The sequence below is a fragment of the Sphaerodactylus townsendi genome, linkage group LG12, assembly GCF_021028975.2.
Source record: "Sphaerodactylus townsendi isolate TG3544 linkage group LG12, MPM_Stown_v2.3, whole genome shotgun sequence".
NCBI lineage: Eukaryota > Metazoa > Chordata > Lepidosauria > Squamata > Sphaerodactylidae > Sphaerodactylus > Sphaerodactylus townsendi.
In genome coordinates, this window is record NC_059436.1 from 52,773,561 (window position 1) to 52,794,284 (window position 20,724).

The window sequence follows — 20,724 nt, forward strand, 5'->3', positions numbered from 1 at the left end:
CCAGAGCTGCTCCATCCAAAGTGCCGGCGACAGCAACGCGCCCTGCAGTGAGTCTTCTCGCAAGGCAAAGCATGCCTGGGCTCTCTGCTGGTTGTAAAGCAGAGGGGATAGTTTCCCATGCCTGGAACGCAACACCAGTGGCGCAGTGGCGTAGGTCGTTAAGAGCTCGTGTATCTAATCTGGAGGAACCGGGTTTGATTCCCAGCTCTGCCACCTGAGCTGTGGAGGCTTATCTGGGGAATTCAGATTAGCCTGTGCACTCCCACACACGCCAGCTGGGTGACCTTGGGTTAGTCACAGCTTCTCGGAGCTCTCTCAGCCCCACCTACCTCACAGGGTGTTTGTTGTGAGGGGGGAAGGGCAAGGAGATTGTCAGCCCCTTTGAGTCTCCTGCAGGAGAGAAAGGGGGGATATAAATCCAAACTCTTCTTCACCAGACGTGCAGCCAAAAAGGAGCATCAGCAATCCACAGTTCTACTGTGAAAGTGGCATTTGTTTATTTTACTTATCGTGCCTTCCTTCCCAATGGGACCCAAAGCGGTTCACTGTTCTCTCTACCACTTTATCCTCACAAAAATCCTTGGAGGTAAGGTAGGCTGAGCGCAGGTGAAAGGCCCGAGGGGTCACCCAGCAAGGTTCCATATGAACCCGCATTGTTCCCGCATGGTAGAGGGTCGGACTGGGTGACCCTTGTGGTCTCTTCCAACTCTATGATTCTACGAGTTTCCAGCATCCTAGTCCAGTGATGGCGAACCTTTTCGAGACCGAGTGCCCAAATTGCAACCCAAAACCCACGTATTTATCGCAAAGGGCCAACACGGCAATTTAACCTGAATACTGAGGTTTCAGTTTAGAAAAACTCCGAGGCGTGCGTTACTCAGGAGTAAGCTTGGTGGTAGTCAGTGGCTTGGCTTTGAAGCAACCGTGCAATTCTTCCAACGGGTGAATCACGACCCTAGGAGGGTTTACTCAGAAGCAAGCCCCATTGCCAGCAACCGAGCTTACTCCCAGGTAAAAGATCATGCTTTAGTTCTTCGCATGAAAATCATTGGGGTTTAACAGCGCTTAACAGGGTTACCTACACTGATTCCCCAAAACTAGGTTGTAGGTTTAATGCTAATAATCGAGCCCAGCGGCCCAGGCCAGCCTAGATGTTTGGGGGGGGGGCATTCTGCACGTGCCCATAGAGAGGGCTCTGAGTGCCACCTCTGGCACCCGTGCCATAGGTTCGCCGCCACTGTCCTAGTACAATGCTTTAACCACTAAACCAAGAGTCTTCCACAGGTGGTCTAGACAACAGGAAGTTTGTTCCAGATAAAAAGCAAGTGGGGAGGAAAAGAGAGCCCCCCCGCCCCGCCCCCCCCCCCGCACATCCTATTTACCTGCTACTCTCCCAGAGTAACCTTGCCAACTTGTCAGGTCATTTAGTATCTCAAGTGCTACTGTGAGAAAGCCAACATTCCCTCCATGTTCAGTTTGTTTTGTCCCAGTCAAAGGCCTCTTCTAAGCCTGGTCAAAGGCCTCTTCCAGCTATAACCAGGTCAGACCAGCTCCTGGAAGTCTGGTCAGACTCCACTCCAGGTCTTCCAGGCAATACAACCCCTTGCTCACCTCAGCACGCGATCCCCTTTGTGAGCCCTGGCCTCAGATTTACCTGGCTGCCCCAGAGGGGGGACATCTAATGGGGCAGTTCGTTTCCAGAGGACAGCTAGATGCTTCTGAAAGATCACAGGCAGGGCAGATGGGAGTGATCATCTCCCATTGTTTGCCCCCATACCTGTACTCAGCGGTAGACTGCCATTGCATTCGGAGGTCCCACCTTATGGTCAAAGCCAATAGCTGTTGAGGGAGGGCTCTGAGTGCCACATCTGGCACCCATGCCATAGGTTCGCCACCACTGGACTATCATTATTAATTTGTCTAGTGGTTTTTCAAGTTGTCTCGGGAGCAGCCAGCGAGCCCCGTCCGCGCTTGCTTCCTTACCGAGTTTGGAGTAAGGCCCATGTTTGCTTCAATGTATGTTTCAGTCTTTGGCTCCACGGCCAGCTCCGCTTCTAGAATCTTCTCCACGGGCATGTCTTCGTTTGCGTTGCTCGTTGACTCGACCTCGTTCTCGTTGCGGTCTTTCCCTCGTTGCCTCTCTTCCTGCACCGCTGGAATGCAAACAGAGAGGGGTGGGGGGGAAGAGACAAAAATCAGACTGTGGCTCTCCATACTGAATGGGGTCTACCGAAGAGGGGTTTGGGCGGCGGTGGGATTCCGCAGGTTCGCACCACTTCGGCAGAACCGGTGCTTGTAAACAACAAGTTGTTCAATTATTTGAATCCAACAACCGGAACTGGTTGGCCACAGGGGAGGGAGAGGAGAGAAAATTATTTGAATCCCACCACTGAGTTTGGGCCTTATTTTTATTTTTCTTCCATTTATATCCTGCCCTCCCCTGCAGGGCTCAGGGCAGCAAACAATAAAACAGTAAGAACAACCATAACAATAATACAATAAAAACAAACACGTTGAAAGTTCTAGTACAGGGGTCTGCAACCTGCGGCTCTCCAGAAGTTCGTGGACTACAAATCCCATCAGCCCCTGCCAGCATGGCCAATTGGTTGCAGACCCCTGTTCTACTGAATGTGCTCAGCTGCTGCAACTGTGCGAGACCAAGGAGCAGAAATGTGTCCATCCAGGCAGTGTTTGGAGGAACCAGAGTGGGGAAACTGAGGGCATGTTCCACTCAGACAGCCTGAGCAAGGCTGGAGAACAGACACGGAGCATTGTGAAAAGTATTGGCAGCTGGTTAATCAAATTATGTTCAATTATTAAATCATGTTCTCTTTTCAGCTGGGAGCACTTAGACCTTTTCCCATCTCTGTAGGTGAAAAGACAGATATTCACCAGCTGGGCAGATTTCGGAGGGCAGGAGGCCATGTCAAGAGACTTCCATTGACCCAGAGCCTGTACACGGCATTGTGAAGCACAGTTGGCCACAGGGGAGGGAGAGGAGAGAAAATCAGATACTCTCACAAAAGGTAAGTCAAGGGGAAGCCCAAACAAAATCCTTCCCAGGTGCAGAAATTCTAGTTATGGTGCTCATCTCAGAGGCTTCCAGGAAAGTTGCGCAAAAGGGCTACAACGCTTTCTCTTTCCGCGTTTTCCGCGTTGCACCCCAGGCTGGCTTTCTGGCATGGGAACGAACCAGTATCACAACTGTGTCGCAACACTGCTGTCACAGATCACAACTCTCCACCTGCCGGCCACCATTTCAGTAGCTTTGTAGAACATGCCCAGGTAGAAAGCTCTGATCTCAGATCTCCAGCAGACCAGACTTCAGAACGGCCGTGAGGGTTAGCTATAAAGTCTTCTGGACACGGCAACGATAAAGCCACGCTTGTCCACAAACTCTGTGAAGGCAATGAGAGGCAAACAGGAAGATGGGCCTCAGCATTCCAGGAGCCTATCGAAATGGCTGCCAACCATAGATAGAACTAAGTTAGTTATAATAGATGTAAACCTAAGGAATTAGAAGATTAAAGGAAAGATCTCGCAAAAAGCGGGGAAGTCAAGGGTTTTATTGTATTATGTTTTGTTTTTGGTGTGATTTTTGCTTTTAAAATATTTGTTTTAACTGACACTAACCTATAGTATACAAACGCTTAATCTTTAATGGTTATGTATCTAAAAGTTAATGACAATGTCATCGAAACTGTAATGATTGTGATATTTTTAATAAAAATATTTTTTTTTTTAAAAAAAAGAAATGGCTGCCAACCCAAGCGCCTGGGAAAGAAACCCTCACTGAAGAAACTGTGACTACCCCCATCCAACCCCCCTCCAAAAAAAATTCTGTTGTGGGAAAAGAAAGTCCTTTCCAAAAGCCCTGGCTTTCTAGTTGTCAACAGGCAAATTCCAAACCAGCAAATTCTAGACTACCCCTGGTCCAGACCTTTTCCAAGAAGACCATCGATTTCTGAACCCTCCCAGGTAAAATGAAGAGGCCCGCAGGTAGATTGAGGAGGGCAAAAAAAAAAGAGGAAAGCCTCGTTGGTCAATACAGAATCCCTAAAAATAATGTGCCTAAAATAGCTAACTTCCAAGTGTTTTGAAATGTATTAGCAGATTACATTTTAGTGAAAAACAAACAAATCACAGAGTGCTTTCTAATTATCTCTTTAATGTGCAAAAGAGTGGGACGTGATGGCAAGTTTCTCCGAGAGGTTAATTAGGTAGAACAATTCTGCTCACCTTGCCTCAATTTTCTCAGGGAGAAAGCCGTGAAGTTACTTTGTTTAATGGAAGCTGAGACGTTACCGAAGGACCCCTAGGTAGGTCTGAAGGGGAGGGAGAGCAAGGTCCCACTTGGTAGAGACCCTAAATCAACAATGGTCCGTCCCAGGGAGCCCCTGTGATCCTCGGCAGCTGACTGGGACTCCACATTGAGAAGGTCCCTGACCCCACTTTGGCCAGCCAACCCCTGAAAAAATGCAGCTCCCAGGAATCGCTGGCTGAGCTTGCCAGAGGACAAGTCCGCCCCTTGAGTGAATCCAAATGCCCCAGAGGGGTGTGCAGGGTGCTGAATTTCCATGCCACAGAGTCAGTGGAGTCCTCAGCAGGCAAACCAGGGTGGAAAGAATTCCCTGAAGGTTAGAACATAAGAAGAAGCCAGCTGCATCAGACCAGAGTCCATCTAGTCCAGCTCTCTGCTACTCGCAGTGGCCCACCAGGTGCCTTTGGGAGCTCACAGGCAGGAGGTGAAAGCAATGGCCTTCTGCTGCTGCTGCTCCTGAGCACCTGGTCTGCTAAGGCATTTGCAATCTCAGATCAAGGAGGATCAAGATTGGTAGCCATAATCGACTTCTCCTCCATAAATCTGTCCAAGCCCCTTTTAAAGCCATCCAGGTTAGTGGCCATCACCACCTCCTGTGGCAGCATATTCCAAACACCAATCACACGTTGCGTGAAGAAGTGTTTCCTTTTAATAGTCCTCATTCTTCCCCCCAGCATTTTCAATGGATGCCCCCTGGTTCTAGAATTGTGAGAAAGTGTCGACATTTTCTACCCTCTGCATAATTTTATAGACTTCAATCATATCCCCCCTCAGACGCCTCCTCTCCAAACTAAAGAGACCCAAACGCTGCAGCCTCTCCTCATAAGGACGGTGCTCCAGTCCCTCAATCATCCTCGTTGCCCTTCTCTGCACTTCTTCTATCTTTTCGATATCCTTTTTGAGATGTTCTACAAATACGTTCAAGTACAAAAGGAAATCTACTAGAAGAGATTTGAAACAACTGAAATCTGTGTGGAAATCCTCTTGAAGGCCAGATTTTGAGTTCTGCAAGTGGAAATCCACATTTCAGAATCTGGGTCCTGAAGTACAGAAGAGCCCCTGCCGCTTAAATACAGTGAGCAGCAGTGGCGCAGGAGGTTAAGAGCTCGTGTATCTAATCTGGAGGAACCGGGTTTGATTCCCAGCTCTGCCACCTGAACTGTGGAGGCTTATCTGGGGAATTCAGATTAGCCTGGGCACTCCCACGCACGCCAGCTGGGTGACCTTGGGCTAGTCACAGCTTCTCGGAGCTCTCTCAGCCCCACCTACCTCACAGGGTGTTTGTTGTGAGGGGGGAAGGGCAAGGAGATTGTCAGCCCCTTTGAGTCTCCTGCAGGAGAGAAAGGGGGGATATAAATCCAAACTCTTCTTCTTCTTCTCTACAAAGGCCTTCAGGCTGCCGTGGGTGGTCTTTGATGATTTTCAGCCCAATATTCCTCAGCCTTTCTCTCTGACAGTAGCATGGCATCATGAACTCTTTCGTTTTTAAGTAAGAGATGCTTTAATCACATTATGACTTAATAGAAACTTCCTTTTCCAATGCAGTCAGAGGAAGAATTTTCCAATTTACATTTCCAGATTTGCCATGAGGAAATTCACCACTGAAAAACCAAACTTCAGCACGTGTGTGTTTGTTGCCTGTTTTTTTTTAAAAAAGCTCTTTCCTGGATACATGGAGTGACTCCACAATCCGAGTTTTATGTTGCTGGCTGACAAGATGGGATCAATTGCACGGACAGCTTGCACCCAATAATATCTGTCAGCTGAGATCTGGTTCAGCCGGTTGTCTAAGAACCACCAGCCAAGCTGCTGGTGGGAAGATCAGTCACAGAATGATAAAATCAGTGATAGCTAATGTGAAAGATCACTTTTGTTTAGCTTTAAAAAGATCACTTTGGATAGCTTTAAGAAGGGCTTGGACAGATTTATAGAGGAGAAGTCGATCTATGGCTACCAATCTTGATCCTCCTTGATCTCAGATTGCAAATGCCTTAACAGTCCAGGTGCTCAGGAGCAGCAGCAGCAGAAGGCTTTCACATCCTGCATGTGAGCTCCCAAAGGCACCTGGTGGGCCACTGCGAGCAGCAGAGAGTTGGACTAGATGGACTCTGGTCTGATCCAGCAGGCTCGTTCTTATGTTCTTAAGGCCATTGCTTTCACATCCTGCACGTGAGCTCCCAAAGGCACCTGATGGGCCACTGCGCGTAGCAGAGTGCTGGACTAGATGGACTCTGGTCTGATCCAGCAGGCTCGTTCTTATGTTCTTAAGGCCATTGCTTTCACATCCTGCACGTGAGCTCCCAAAGGCACCTGATGGGCCACTGCGCGTAGCAGAGTGCTGGACTAGATGGACTTTGGTCTGATCCAACAGGCTGCGTTCTTGTATATTCTTAAGGCCATTGCTTTCCACATCCTGCGCATTGAGCTCCCAAAGGCACCTGATGGGCCCAGCCACTCTTGCAGCGTGGCAGAGGAAGCTGTGGACTAGATGGACTCTGGTCTGATCCAGCAGGCTCGTTCTTATGTTCTTAAGGCCATTGCTTTCACATCCTGCACGTGAGCTCCCAAAGGCACCTGATGGGCCACTGCGCGTAGCAGAGTGCTGGACTAGATGGACTCTGGTCTGATCCAGCAGGCTCGTTCTTATGTTCTTAAGGCCATTGCTTTCACATCCTGCACGTGAGCTCCCAAAGGCACCTGGGGGGCCACTGCGAGTAGCAGAGTGCTGGACTAGATGGACTCTGGTCTGATCCAGCAGGCTAGTTCTTATGTCCTTATGGTTTGATGAAAAACCACACACAGGCCTTTAAATAATACTGTGCATTGGGGGGTGGGGGTGGGGGGGGTTGTTGGGTCTGGATTTCACATAATAAGTAAAAATAACCAAACATTTCTTCTGCCTCACGTCTCTAGTTTGTGTTCTGAAACATGCCCATAAGAGGGAGGAAGATGTATATCAGAAGCCACAGAGAACTTCACAAGTCAGTTTATATAAAGGCTAAGTCAAATATTCTCCAATTTGGAAAAGCAGCACGTAAGACATGAGACCCCGCCCCCACCCCCACCCCAAACGCTCTTCTTCCGGTATCACCTGCTCCCTCCCCCACTGCATTGGCTGGCCGGGCTGTCGAATGCTACGCTCCCCCTTCCTTGCATGGGCCGCTCAATCTAATTGGCTGCAGTGACTCGATGCTCCTGAGCACTGGCGACATCGTCACGCAGATGCAGCATGATGACATTGACAAAGCCACCCAGACTGCCAGCAGCTAATTAGAGAGAAGAGCAGTGGGGCAAAGAAGGCCAAGAACGATGGGGACGAAGAGAGAGAGACACACACACACAGAGGAGGAAAAATTAGTTGTCAGAAGTTCCTCCAAAAATCACCGACAGCATCGAGGCATGCGAGCGGCCCGTGCGTTGTTCTGCATTCTTGCAAAACGCAATGAGACATTTCAGCTGCAGACAGGAATGGGCAGGACCCCACACGCTAAGGCAGCATTTGTGAGCCACCGTTGTGTTATCCATAGGACATTTCAGTCCCCCCCCCCCCCCACATGGGTAGCGGCGGCCCCTCTTCTGACTGAAATTAGAACCTCCAACTTGCAAGCACGGACATCTCTGGCACTAGGAACTTTCCCCCAGGGTGCTTTGCTCTGGGCTACCTCCACCCAAACTGCAAGTATTGGGGAGGGGGAGGGGCTTCTTCATGATGTCACCACGCACTGGTCCACCTGCAAGGTTTCTCAACCTACTTCGGCACATTTTCCCCTCTCAGGAGTAGACAGACCACTACAGAGCCTTAGCACAACAGCAAAACACAACCACTTTTCTTAAAAGCCAGCCAAAAAAACAATCTAACCTCGGGGAGGGGTGTGTGCACAGAATGGAGAATCCCCTTCCTCATTTTCAGAGTCTCCTTTTCTGCTGTGACCGCCTCCCCATTAGGAGGGGCAACGACAACCTCCCTTCCACACTTCCACAAGCGGCCTACCTCCCCGGCGTTAACCTTGCCTGGCATCCCAGTCGCGCAGTACTCGAGAGCGACTCTTTGGCTCCTCGGCACAACCATCTCGCCACCCAAAGCCTGCCAAAAGCCACCAAGTTCTCTTCTCCCCTGCTCTCACCAGGGGACATAAGCCAGACAGGCACCCTGCCAGCACCCTGTCCACGAAGAAGGTACAACTGGGACCGAGTGTTCCTCAATGCTCGCTGGAAGCAGCCCTGGGTAGTCACCCAGAAGAGGGTGGGGCGGCAGTTTGCCCGCCGCCAGTGAGCAGCTACAACTGAGCACGGTAGCTTTCCCCATCATCAGGGTTGATGGTTGCTCTCTGGGGGTGAATAATTGTGGCTGACACCTTAGGACAGTGGTGGCGAACCTTTGGCACTCCAGATGCTATGGACCACAATTCCCATCAGCCCCTGCCAGCATGGCCAATTGGCCATGCTGGCAGGGGCTGATGGGAATTGTAGTCCATAACATCTGGAGTGCCAAAGGTTCGCCACCACGGTCTTAGGAGGTCTCACTTTTGAATAGGGAAGCTGCCTTGGGAACAGACCCTGTTTAAAGAAATTGCATCAGAAATCAAGCAGCCTTTAAAGGGGGGGGGGGCAACAAAAGGGGGAAATGATCCCATGAAGCAGCTTGTGGGGGGCCCGTGAGAGATGGCCTTGGCGGGGAGGGCTGCTGTGTCCCCTCCCCTCCTCAACTGTGCCCTGCAGTGACCCTTCTAGGCTATATCAGCACGGCTTTGCTGCTTAGCAGCTGGTCTAGTAAGATGAAAACGGGAATAATACCTTGTTCTTCCTGCCTTCCTGGGAGTCTTGTGGGCCGGGATGGATGGTGCTCCATCCCTGTAATAGAGTAAAAATTTGGAAATGAAACAACGTTATAGCAAAGGTTTCGCTGCTGCGCTTTTATGTATTTATTTATGTTTTATTGAATTTATCTCCTGCCCTCTCCCCGAAGGGCTCCGGGCGGGTCACAACATAATTTTAGTGTTAGGATTATTCTTTTTTATAGTGCCGTCGGCCTATGTGGTGCTTGCCTTTGGACCAAGCTGCAAAACAATCATTCACATCAAAAGGGCTGGGCAGCGGCGGGAGGTGACGCTCCTCATCCATTTTACAAAAATGTGCCCAGCCTTCCACGGCTTCCTCCTACTTACTATACTGTTACAGAAACTACACCTTTACGTGCATATACTCAATACATGAGTCATAACAAAGTGAATCCCAAACTCTCTGAATGGAACCTGCTGACATAGAGAAAAAGCATTAGTGTGATGGGGAAGGCTCCCGCGGCCTTAATCGCTTTAAGGGAGTACTGTACTGTGTGGTTTCCGGGCTGTATGGCCATTTTCTAGCAGCATTCTCTCCTGACGTTTCGCCTGCATCTGTGGCTGGCATCTTCAGATGGCTGGCACCATCAGATCCTCTGAAGATGCCAGCCACAGATGCAGGCGAAATGTCAGGAGAGAATGCTCCTAGAACACGGCCATACAGCCCGGAACCACACAGCACCCCAAAAAGCATTAGGTCTGAGATGAAGAAGAGCCTTCATTGTGAAACGTTGCTTTTCATCGAGTTACTATTATATGGGCTTGAGAAAGGATAACGAAATAAAACCATATCCGGAGGTTTTATAGCACCTCAGAAGTTAGCTTCACCTGTTGAATGTGTGGAAATTATTTCTAAAGTTATCTAAAGGAACAGAAATTGGGATATTGCTTGAATATGGTTTGAGATTCACTTTGTTATGACTCATGTATTGAGTATACGTACGCGGAGGTGTAGTTTCCGTAATAGTATCTTCTATGCACCTACCCTGCAAATACGGTGGGCCCTATTTACTACAGGCAGGCCAGCAATGTCGCAGGAGGGCAAGGTCCAAAGGTTGTGAAGGGATGGGGGCCTTCTTGCACGTGGCACGCGGCTGCGGGAACTCTCCCCTGCCAAGGTGCTGGGACGCATTTCTTCGCCATGGCAGCTTGGCAGCCTGGACCCTCCAGGCAAGGGTGGCAACGGGAGCCCTCCAAAATGTATCTGGCCGTAGAAAGCCACTTGTTAAATTAGAAGGGGCACCACAAAAATCTGGCACAGGGAGGCAGGCCTGGAAAAATACGGGGGGGGGGATACCCTGAAGTGAACGGGGAGGGGGGGTTAGTCCAGGGTTTATGCGAGAGATTTTGCTGCCTGAAGCGACAGCATCACCTGATCCAAAAGAAGCAGCCCACGATCTCTTGCAGCACCCAAGATAAACAGAGCAACACAGGGCCAGCTTCGTATGTCTCTTTCAAAAGTTTATGAGGATGAAACGTCGGTCCAGGAGGTTTAGCATCCTAAGACGCTCAGCTTCCACATTATTATCTTTTGGAAGCAAGGCTGTAGTGCCCTTTTGTGTTAAGGGAAGGGCTCTGGGCAGCGGCTGCTCTGAAGGGGCTCTCCTCCATTCCCTGGGTGCTACAGCCATGTTCTGAACTCCATCTGCAGGCTCCACCTGCTCCCCCAGCACACCCTGTTGTGTTCCAAGAGGGATTTTAATGAAGTCCACAAGAGGAATAAAAGGGAGAGCTCTTGCCCGTCCTGTCCTCAATGCCGCCATCAAAACAAGAGCCTCTTCAGAACCAGAGCAGGCAATGGCTCCAGGGGCAGCTGTTTCAAAAAGGACTATCATTACCCCAAACCCTTCGATAATTCACCTTGGCTAGGCTCAGAATCTATCTAGATTTTTTTAAAAGCTAGCATGCTTTCCTCCTAAGAGCAGCAGTGGCATAGGAGGTTAAGAGCTCGTGGATCTAATCTGGAGGAACCGGGTTTGATTCCCCGCTCTGCCGCCTCAGCTGTGGAGGCTTATCTGGAGAATTCAGATTAGCCTGTGCACTCCCACACACGCCAGCTGGGTGACCTTGGGCTAGTCACAGCTTCTTGGAGCTCTTTCAGCCCCACCTACCTCGCAGGGTGTTTGTTGTGAGGGGGGGAAGGGCAAGGAGATTGTAAGCCCCTTTGAGTCTCCTACAAGGAGAGAAAGGGGGGATATAAATCCAAACTCTTCTCTTCTCATTATTTGCTTTGTTTTGACAGACAACCAACGTGGTACACTCAATCCTGCCTCAACGAGCAACGTAGGAATGAAGGGAGGCCGTGCATCTCACAAAAGTGAAAAAGCTGGTGATTAATTTCTGTAGCCAGGTGGGGAAGCAAGGTGAGCGCATCTTGCCATCCCAGACAAGCCCGAGTAAGTTCAACAGGTGATGCTGAATGCAGGGAAACAGCCACCGAAGAATCCTCAGCACTTTTCTTTTTTTAAAACACAAGTCCTAGTTGGAAACAGCTCACTTTGCACTGGGTAGGTCTGCCCTTGGAAACTGTTCAGTAGCTTCAACAGATGCAAAGTACAGTTGAAAGGCTGATAGCTACGGAGAGCCACAAGGAACACATCCCAGCAGTTTTGAAGGTGTGTTACCAAATACCCCATAGTTTCCCAGCACAATTCAAAATGATACACCTTAATTTAAAAACCTTACATTACCTGAAGATATTAAAAAGGGACACTTCCTCTCAACACAAAATAAGATCACCAACAAAACACCATTTCTGGGCCTCCCAAATCTAGAGCGAGTGCTTCCTCACTCAGCGGTAACACCACCATTCTTTTTTTAAAATATATTTTTTATTTTACCAACTAAAGAAATTCAGAAAAAAAAGTTGAAAGTTGAAAAATTAAAGTAACGTTAAGTAGTCTACTGGATAAAAACAACTTTAACTATTACTCATTTAGGCAGCCTAACTAATTTTAACTGTCAGCATATTGTATATTTTAAAAATATGAATAGGGTCTCTCTCTCTCTCCGGCAATGGCTCCAGAGGACTTTACCATAATCTTGTTATTAGAATGTTATATATACTTGACTTACAAATATCTCTCTCTCTCTCTTTCTCTCTAAGTATTCAAAATTAGTGAAAATATGAATAGTAACATTCTAAATAATCGACTAGGAACACTGGTAAACCTTTCCACCTTATAATAGAATACAACTCCCGTTTCTCTTTGAATTTATGTTCTTATCTTCTAATTACAAGATTGGTCAGTTTGGCCATATTAAAGTATTCTCTTTTTGTCTTCCAAGTTTTCTCGATCAGGAAACCTTTCCATTTTCCAACTGGATACAATTGAAACTCTGACTGCCATTAATATGTAGACTAAGCTTTTTGGAAAATAATAGACTAAGCTTTTTGGAAAAATTTTGGAAAAATGGCTAACAGCATGATCTTTGAACCCATTTGAAATTTAATCTTCCATATTTTTTGCATTTCTGTACGAATTACTATTCAATTTTTTTCACCTTTTTAGTGCTCCACCAACACACGAAAAAATGATCCGTTTTTTCTTGACATTTCCAACATGTTCCCTCATACTTTTTATCAGTTTTCCTAATGTTTTCTGGGGTTAAGAACTATCTAAAAATATTTTGTACCAATTTTCCTTCAATGATTGGCATGTTCCCATTGCTGAAAATTCTTAAAATTTTGCCTCCATTTTACCATGCAAGTTTTAATTTGTTGCTTCAGTATCATACTTAAATAATAACTTGTATATTCTTCCCAATAAATGTTATTTCTACTGATTGATTTCCTTTTCAAATTCTGACACTTACTTCTCTTAAAGCACTTTTCTTTAAATTTTTCTTAGTCTTGATGATATTTGAAAATATATCATGCATTGAATATTCTCACCTTTTTCTTTGGCTCCTTCCGCACATGCAGAATAATGCACTTTCAAACTGCTTTCAGTGCTCTTTGAAGCTGTGCGGAATAGCAAAATCCACTTGCAAACAGTTGTGAAAGTGGTTTGAAAACGCATTATTTTGTGTGTGCGGAAGGGGCCTTTGATTCCATGCTAAGATTTAATTTTCCCTTTATTAATCATGCCCTTATGGTATCATTATTCTTTTGGGTGGTCGTGCCAAAAAAAGCTTCCGTTGGGGACATTAATCATTAATGGTTAATCTTTAACATGTTTTTGCCCAGACTCCAAGTAAACCTCTTCTTAGTACATGCTTGTCTTTACAGTTTATGTCAGTCAACTGTGATAATTCTTCTGGCCATAAATAACGACGTACACCTATAGTCAAGTCCACTGACTCTATTTTTATTCCTTGCCTCAGATTTTTAATCCAGTCTGTAATCCAAATCAAGTCAGCCATGGGGAAATAACATCACTTCACATTAAGCTCAGCAAGACCCCCTCTTTTCTTCCTTTCTTGTAGGATTGAATTTGATTCTGGGTTTTGTTTTGGTTTTTTTGCTTCCAAATAAATGTATTTAATTGAGTTGGCCAATCTGTCAGGACTTTATCTTGTATATAAACTGGTAACATTTGAAATTTTAAAAAGTTTAGTTTTGGAAGTACGTTCATTTTAACTGCTGCTGTTCTTCCAAGCCAAGATCATTTCAACGTGGTCTGTCTAAGGTCGTTTCTGCACGGTGGCAGAAGAAGCTGTCCACGCTGCCCACTGACCCACGGGGGTCGGAGGGCAGCGTGGGCATGTCCCTTCTTCCTCCGGAGCCTCGGAGGGAAGACAAGGTAAACAAAAGATGCAAACAGGTAGCACCTGAAAGATGTGCCCTCACAACGATGCCCTTCACATGGCACCGGCAGCAAGATGCCACTTTCCAAAAAACCCCTATGTTTTGAAAGCAGTGTTTCCCCGCTGTTTTGTGGGGGAATGCACGGCACTAGCGGCCCAGGGATGGTGTTTTTACCGTCCCTGGGGTGCTGTTTTTGGGCCTAAATAGCGGTAGCTCCACCATACTTGACATTCCTCCTTGAAACTGTTCACCTGGTACTTAGCTTGATTAGCTTTGGATGCCAGGTGGTCACCCACTCTGTTTTAATGTCGTGATGGCTTAAGCCTTAAGGCAGTGGTGGCGAACCTATGGCACGGGTGCCAGAGGTGGCACTCAGACCCCTCTCTGTGGGCACGCGCAAACAGAGTCACCCCCACCTCCCACACACACACATCTAAGCTGGCCTGGGCCGCTGGGCTCAATTATTAGCATTAAACCGAAGACCTAGTTTTGGGGAAGCAGTGTAGGTAACCCTGTCAAGTGCTGTTAAACCCCACTGATTTTCATGCAAAAAACTAAAGTGTGATCCTTTACCTGGGAGTAAGCTCAGTTGCTGGCAATGGGGCTTGCTTCTAAACCCTCCTAGGGTCGTGATTCACCCGTTGGAAGAGCTGCACAGTTGCTTCAAAGCAAAGCCAACGACTACCCCCAAGCTTACTCCCAAGTAACGCACGCCTCGGAGCCAACTGTTTTTTCTAAACTAAAACCTCAGTATTCAGGTTAAATTGCCTTCGGGGATCGGGCGGTATATAAGACGAAACGATAAATAAATAAATAAATAAATTGCCATGTTGGCACTTTGCAATGAATAAGTGGGTTTTGGGTTGCAGTTTGGGCACTTGGTCTCGAAAAGGTTTGCCATCACTGCCTTAAGATCTCCTGGCCCTGGACATCGGCAGTCAGCCATGTGGGTACCTGCTTGGGCCCAAGGGCTGTCTGAGGACTCAATGCCGCCACCGCCAGCACTAAACATTGAACATGGAGCCAGGAGGAAGAGGGATGCAGTTAGAGAAGGATGGGTGGAGCCAAAGGGAAAAGGCTAGAGTGGGGAAGAGGAGGAAGGATATCCTGCCACAGGAGGTGGTGATGGCCACTCACCTGGATAGCTTCAAAAGGGGCTTGGACAGATTTAGGGAGGAGAAGTTGATCTCTGTCTGCCAATCTTGATTCTCCTTGATCTAAGATTGCAAATGCCTTAGCAGACCAGGTGCTCAAGAGCAGCAGCAGCAGTAGAAGGCCCTTGCTTTCACATCCTGCAGGTGAGCTCCCCAAGGCACCTGGTGGGCCACTGCAAGTAGCAGAGTGCTGGACTAGATGGACTCTGGTCTGATCCAGTAGGCTAGTTCTTATGTTCTTAAGGCCCTTGCTTTCACATCCTGCATGTGAGCTCCCCAAGGCACCTGGTGGGCCACTGTGAGTAGCAGAGTGCTGGACTAGATGGACTCTGGTCTGATCCAGTAGGCTAGTTCTTATGTTCTTAAGGTCCTTGCTTTCACATCCTGCATGTGAGCTCCCAAAGGCACCTGGTGGGCCACTGCAAGTAGCAGAGTGCTGGACTAGATGGACTCTGGTGTGATCCAGAAGGCTCGTTCTTATGTTCTTAAGGCCCTTGCTTTCACATCCTGCATGTGAGCTCCCCAAGGCACCTGGTGGGCCACTGCGAGTAGCAGAGTGCTGGACTAGATGGACTCTGGTCTGTGTCCAGCAGGCTCTTTCTTATGTTCTTAAGGGGCTACCAAAGGCCGCCCATTATACAATTATACTTAATGCCGCCATTTTACAATTATACTCCCTACAAAACACTGGAGTTCAAGTCTGCTGCCCTTTATTCATTTACAAGTTTTACTGACAAATTGTGTTATCATTTTAAGCATGGAAACCTGACCGCTAAGAGTTGAATGACTCAGATATTTCAGATGGGGGAGGGTGCTTCTGGACCACTGGTCTGGCTAGCTCAGCGCTGTCTCTTCTGATTAGAGGCCAAGCAAAGGAAGGGCCTTTCTAACTGCTGCTAGCTGAGATCCTGGAAGACCTCTAGAGAAGCCACTGATTGAGCCTGGGGGCTTCTACCTGTAAAGAACTTGCTCTTAGCTGCACAGCCATGGAGAAAAAAATACCTTCTGGGCACTTCTGGGGACTAGAATGTAGGAAGCTGCCTTGGATCCGGCCAGGCTGGTCCAACAAGACCAGTAGGGACTACTTTAGTGAACCCGGGCTCCCACGCATAGTAGCCTCATTCCCAGCCCAAATTCTCTGACCCATTATGCATGGAACGCTTTCCTCGGGGCTCTTCACTGGGCTTATTGTGGGGTCTCCTAGCGTTTCTCTGTTCACATGTGAGGAGACAGCTTGCCTGCTGAATTCTCCTAGGTCTCAGTTCTAACTGATTTTCCTGATTCTCTTAATGCCGCCCCTCAACTCATTCTTAAAGGCACACATCTCATCATGCCTGGTAGTCGCAAGATTGCTGGCTTTACTAAAATCAGTGGCGTAGTGCCAAGGAGACGGGGGGTGCGTGACGCACCGGGCATGTACCCCTGTGGGGGCATGGTGGGGGCATTCTGGGGCATGGTGGGGGCGGACAGGGGCACAGGGCTCACGCTCGCCCTGGGCGCAGTTCCCCCTCTCTCCGTCCCTGACTAAAGCTCTTTAAATTGCTGTCATATCGATATTGTAGCCCCTCTCCAAAAATAATCCCCTCTCCAAATGAAAAAGGCAAAGCAATTCCCTGGACCACACTCTGCTGAAGAAGGGGACGATGTCTTAGAAATGATATTCTCCTCCCCCCACAAACACACAGACACGCACACTTCCTGCTGCTGCTGCCACAGGAGGAAAGAGAGGCTTATTATTGCAATATTCATTGGTATTTCAATATTCCTGTATTAGATCTATCATTATTTTAATAGATCTAATACAGTACAGATGCTTGAAGTAGAAATAACATTTTTTAATGCCTCAGTTTGCACTGGAGGGCAGAAGTAGAGTAGGAGAGGTGGGGTGGAGGAAAAAAGCCCAAGGCAAAGAATAACGCAGGGGAATTTTTTCCATCTTCCCAACAAAACAGAAAGAAAGGTTGCTTTCTGCCCACTCTCACGAACAGTAGAGATTATGGGATCTGCCATGCAGCGGTGGGGAGGGTCCATAACAGAAGCTCTGCCCCAAACAGAAACTCCCATCCGCGCGGGGCAGAGCACCAGTGTATAATCAGCCTCTAGGTCTGACCTGGGCATTATACGGCCCGCGGGCCACATCCAGCCCGCCGGATGACCCTGACTGGCCCACCCCTGCCCTAGACCAATGAGCCGATAGTAATCCAGTCTTATTAGCCTATCTATGCACGCAGAAGCGGAAGGCCTTCCCATAGAAGAAAATTCAAGGATTGCTACTCCGAGGCAGGCAATGGCAAACTTTGCCTGGCATGTAAAATACAATATATGGTAGTTCATTTCATTAAGCCGAATTGAGTTCAGCCTTTTGGCCCGGCCCTCCACAATATTTTCTGTTTCTTATGCGGCCCCATGGAAAAAATAATTGCCCACCCCTGCTCTAGGTTGATGCTTTTGGAGTCTGAACATGAACCACGAGTCTCGCATGTGTGGATGTAAAGTGCCATCAAATCACAGTCGATTTATGGTAATTCTGTAGGGTTCTCAAGGGCAAGACACCAACAAAGGTAGTTGGATTGACTTCCTCTGTGTAGTAATCCAAGAACTAACCAAAGGCGACCCTGCTTAGCTTCCAGGATCTAAGGACATACTGCTGGGCCATCCATTGGGGGGGGGGGGTAGGGGGCGAGCCCTCCTTTACTCTAAAAATCACTTTCCCATGAAATACGAATTTGACGCAGTCTCCCAAAGACAGACCAGTGAGCTCATCTGAGCCCCAGCATCTACTCAGCCCCTTCCTTCCCCATTCTGAACCTGTCTCTGGGAACTCTTCAAATAAAGAGAGAGAGAGAGAGAGAGAGAGAGAGAGAGAGAGAGAGAGAGACACACACACACACACACACACACACACACACACACACACACACACACACACACACACACACACACACACACACACACACACACACACACACACACACACACACACACACACACACACACACACACACACACACACACACACACACACACACACACACACACCCGGAACCATCCTTTGGCAGTAGTATCCTCTGCACCTCTGAGAGTAGGTAGCTTCAGGAAGTATGGACCAGGCCAGGCTGCATTCCTGTGTGCCATTGCTTTGGCAGTGAGTGGGACTTCCCATGCTGTAAAAGGACCAGGGTCCCAATTTTTACCTGTGAAATGTGGGAGGGACAAATTATACTGTGCAGCAGCAGTGGCGTAGGTGGTTAAGAGCTCATGTATCTAATCTGGAGGAACCGGGTTTGATTCCCAGCTCTGCCACCTGAGCTGTGGAGGCTTCTCTAGGGAATTCAGATTAGCCCGTGCACTCCCACACACGCCAGCTGGGTGACCTTGGGCTGGTCACAGCTTCTCGGAGCTCTCTCAGCCCCACCCACCTCACAGGGTGTTTGTTGTGAGGGGGGAAGGGCAAGGAGATTGTCAGCCCCTTTGAGTCTCCTGCAGGAGAGAAAGGGGGGATATAAATCCAAACTCCTTCCTTCCTTCTTCTCCAAATGTCTAATCTGCCACAATATTCTGACGCCTGACGAAATGCCTCTGCTCATCTCTTTCGGAGCCGGATCCCGTGCCCTCGTGTGGCATTCCCTGTCCCTCTCTTTGCTCTTTCCCTTCCGGCTCCTCCGCCCAGATGCCAGACCAGCTGCTTCGGAAAGATCTCTGCTGCTGGCTATCCAAGGTCTCTCTCTGCACACGGCTCATTTGACAAAGGCCAACGGGAAGCAGCTGGCTCAGCAGCAGACGCAGCTTTGGCCAAGTCAGTGAGAAGCTGTGAGGGGCTTCTGGAAAAAAGAGCCAAGGGATACAAAAAGAGCCAAGGGTACGATCCTTCTCAACAAAAAATTACAGCAGTTAACTGGGGAGATGCAGAGCAATTGGCAAATGACACAAACAATTAAGGTACTTGTTTTGCATAATTTGAAACCAATTCATATAGTATGCAGAAACACCTCGCCCAGGTTGGGGAAATCTGCATAAATTTGCTTTCCCTTGGGGCATGGCTCCGAAACCGTGCTCCAAAATGTGAGCTCTGTGCAGCTTTCAACTAGCTGCACAAAATCTACTTGTGATGTGGGCCAGGCTTGACAATGTAGCCACCACCTATTCTGATTATAAACAGGTTATAGGCCCAGCCAAGTCAAACTTCACCAAAGTCAAGCATTCCCCCGCCCCCTTGGGTCCAAATGCCCACAATGCGTAACATTTGGGGACACAGCCACAACTCCAGAGGCCCTGCAGTAACAATGGCGGTCCGTGATGGGGGAGACCATGCCGCTGGGGATTCTGGGGCCCCGTCCTCGAGTTTTACGTGGGGCACCCAAATCACTGCAACTGTCCCGGCAGTTCCATCTACATCTCTCTCCACTCAGCCACTCAGTCAAACATTTGTTCCTTCTGGAGGAAGCCTATTAGGTACACAGAAAGGGATGTGCTCTCTCTCTCTCTCTTTCTCTCTCTCAGTTACTTAAAGACTGAATGAAGGGAACATTTCTTCACAGAACATGCAATTGCCTAAATGCCTTCTGAAAAACAGAAAAATTCATGGCCGATAGAACTACCAACAGCTATGAAGAAGAAGAAGAAGAAGAGGAGGAGGAGGAGGAAGAGGAAGAGGAAGAGGAGGAGGAAGAGTAGTTTGGATTTATATCCCCCCTTTCTCTCCTGCAGGAGACTCAAAGGGGCTTACAATCTCCTTGCCCTTCCCCCCTCACAACAAACACCCTGTGAGGTAGGTGGGGCTGAGAGAGCTCCGAGCAGCTGTGACTAGCCCCAGGTCACCCAGCTGGCGGGTGTGGGAGTGCACAGGCTAATCTGAATTCCCCAGATAAGCCTCTACAGCTCAGGCGGCAGAGCTGGGAATCAAACCCGGTTCCTCCAGATTAGATACACGAGCTCTTAACCTCCTACGCCACTGCTCCCCCCTTTTTTTACCTTAATAATGGAAATTCCATGTACATAGACAATATACCTGTACATGCTGGCTGATGGGGGGGGGGGGATGGGGAGATAATGGGAGAGGACTGCCAGGCCCCCACCCCATGGCCCAGCAGACCTCTTCTGACCAGCCTCCAAGACTCTTTTTCCTGCCCGCCGACACTCCCCCCCCATCCTTTCAAAGGCCCTTGAATCAGTCGCCCTTGAAGTTCCCCCAGAGAAAAGACAGTGCTGACATTTCCAGAGACTGCACGTGGGAGGCCTCAGATAACCCTGGAAATGAAGCATGTCAGGTTTGCTCAGGGCTCGTGAAGGCTCTGGATGAATCCTCCGCGCTCTTCCGCAAAGGCAGCTTTGGTAGGCGGAGCGACACACCGCAGAGGGAGGGAGCAGGTCTGGGGGTCTCCTGAGCCACATTCGAAGTGGGTTGTGTTTGAATCCCATTTGACTCTCCCAACAACCTTGTAAGGTACCTCAGGCTGACAGAGACTTGGCCTAAGTCCACCCCCACAAGCTTGATGGCAGAAAGGAAAATGACCCCAGCCCTCCTAGGTCTACTCCGGGGCTCTGTCAGCCAAGCCCCACTGCTCCCTATAAACACAGCACAGGGGGCTGCTGCTCTCTGCCTTAGTTAGCAACACCTGCTTTTATCACTCCACAATGCTTAGTATGAAATACTGGTCATTA

At 48.5% G+C, this 20,724-nt stretch overlaps 1 protein-coding gene across 4 annotated transcripts in view; it reads right to left on the bottom strand.

The window, feature by feature from the left end:
• Window positions 1-20,724, bottom strand: part of RXRA (retinoid X receptor alpha) — a 190,036-nt gene that overhangs the window by 28,016 nt on the left and 141,296 nt on the right. For 2 of the 4 annotated variants that reach the window (XM_048512638.1, XM_048512636.1), the window contains exons 5-6: window positions 9,116-9,172; window positions 1,984-2,153 (exon numbers count right to left, since the gene is read on the bottom strand). In XM_048512638.1, the coding sequence (XP_048368595.1) occupies window positions 1,984-2,153; window positions 9,116-9,172 (227 nt within the window). The remainder of the gene's footprint in view (window positions 1-1,983; window positions 2,154-9,115; window positions 9,173-20,724) is intronic. The other 2 variants (XM_048512639.1, XM_048512637.1) reach the window with 1 other exon arrangement.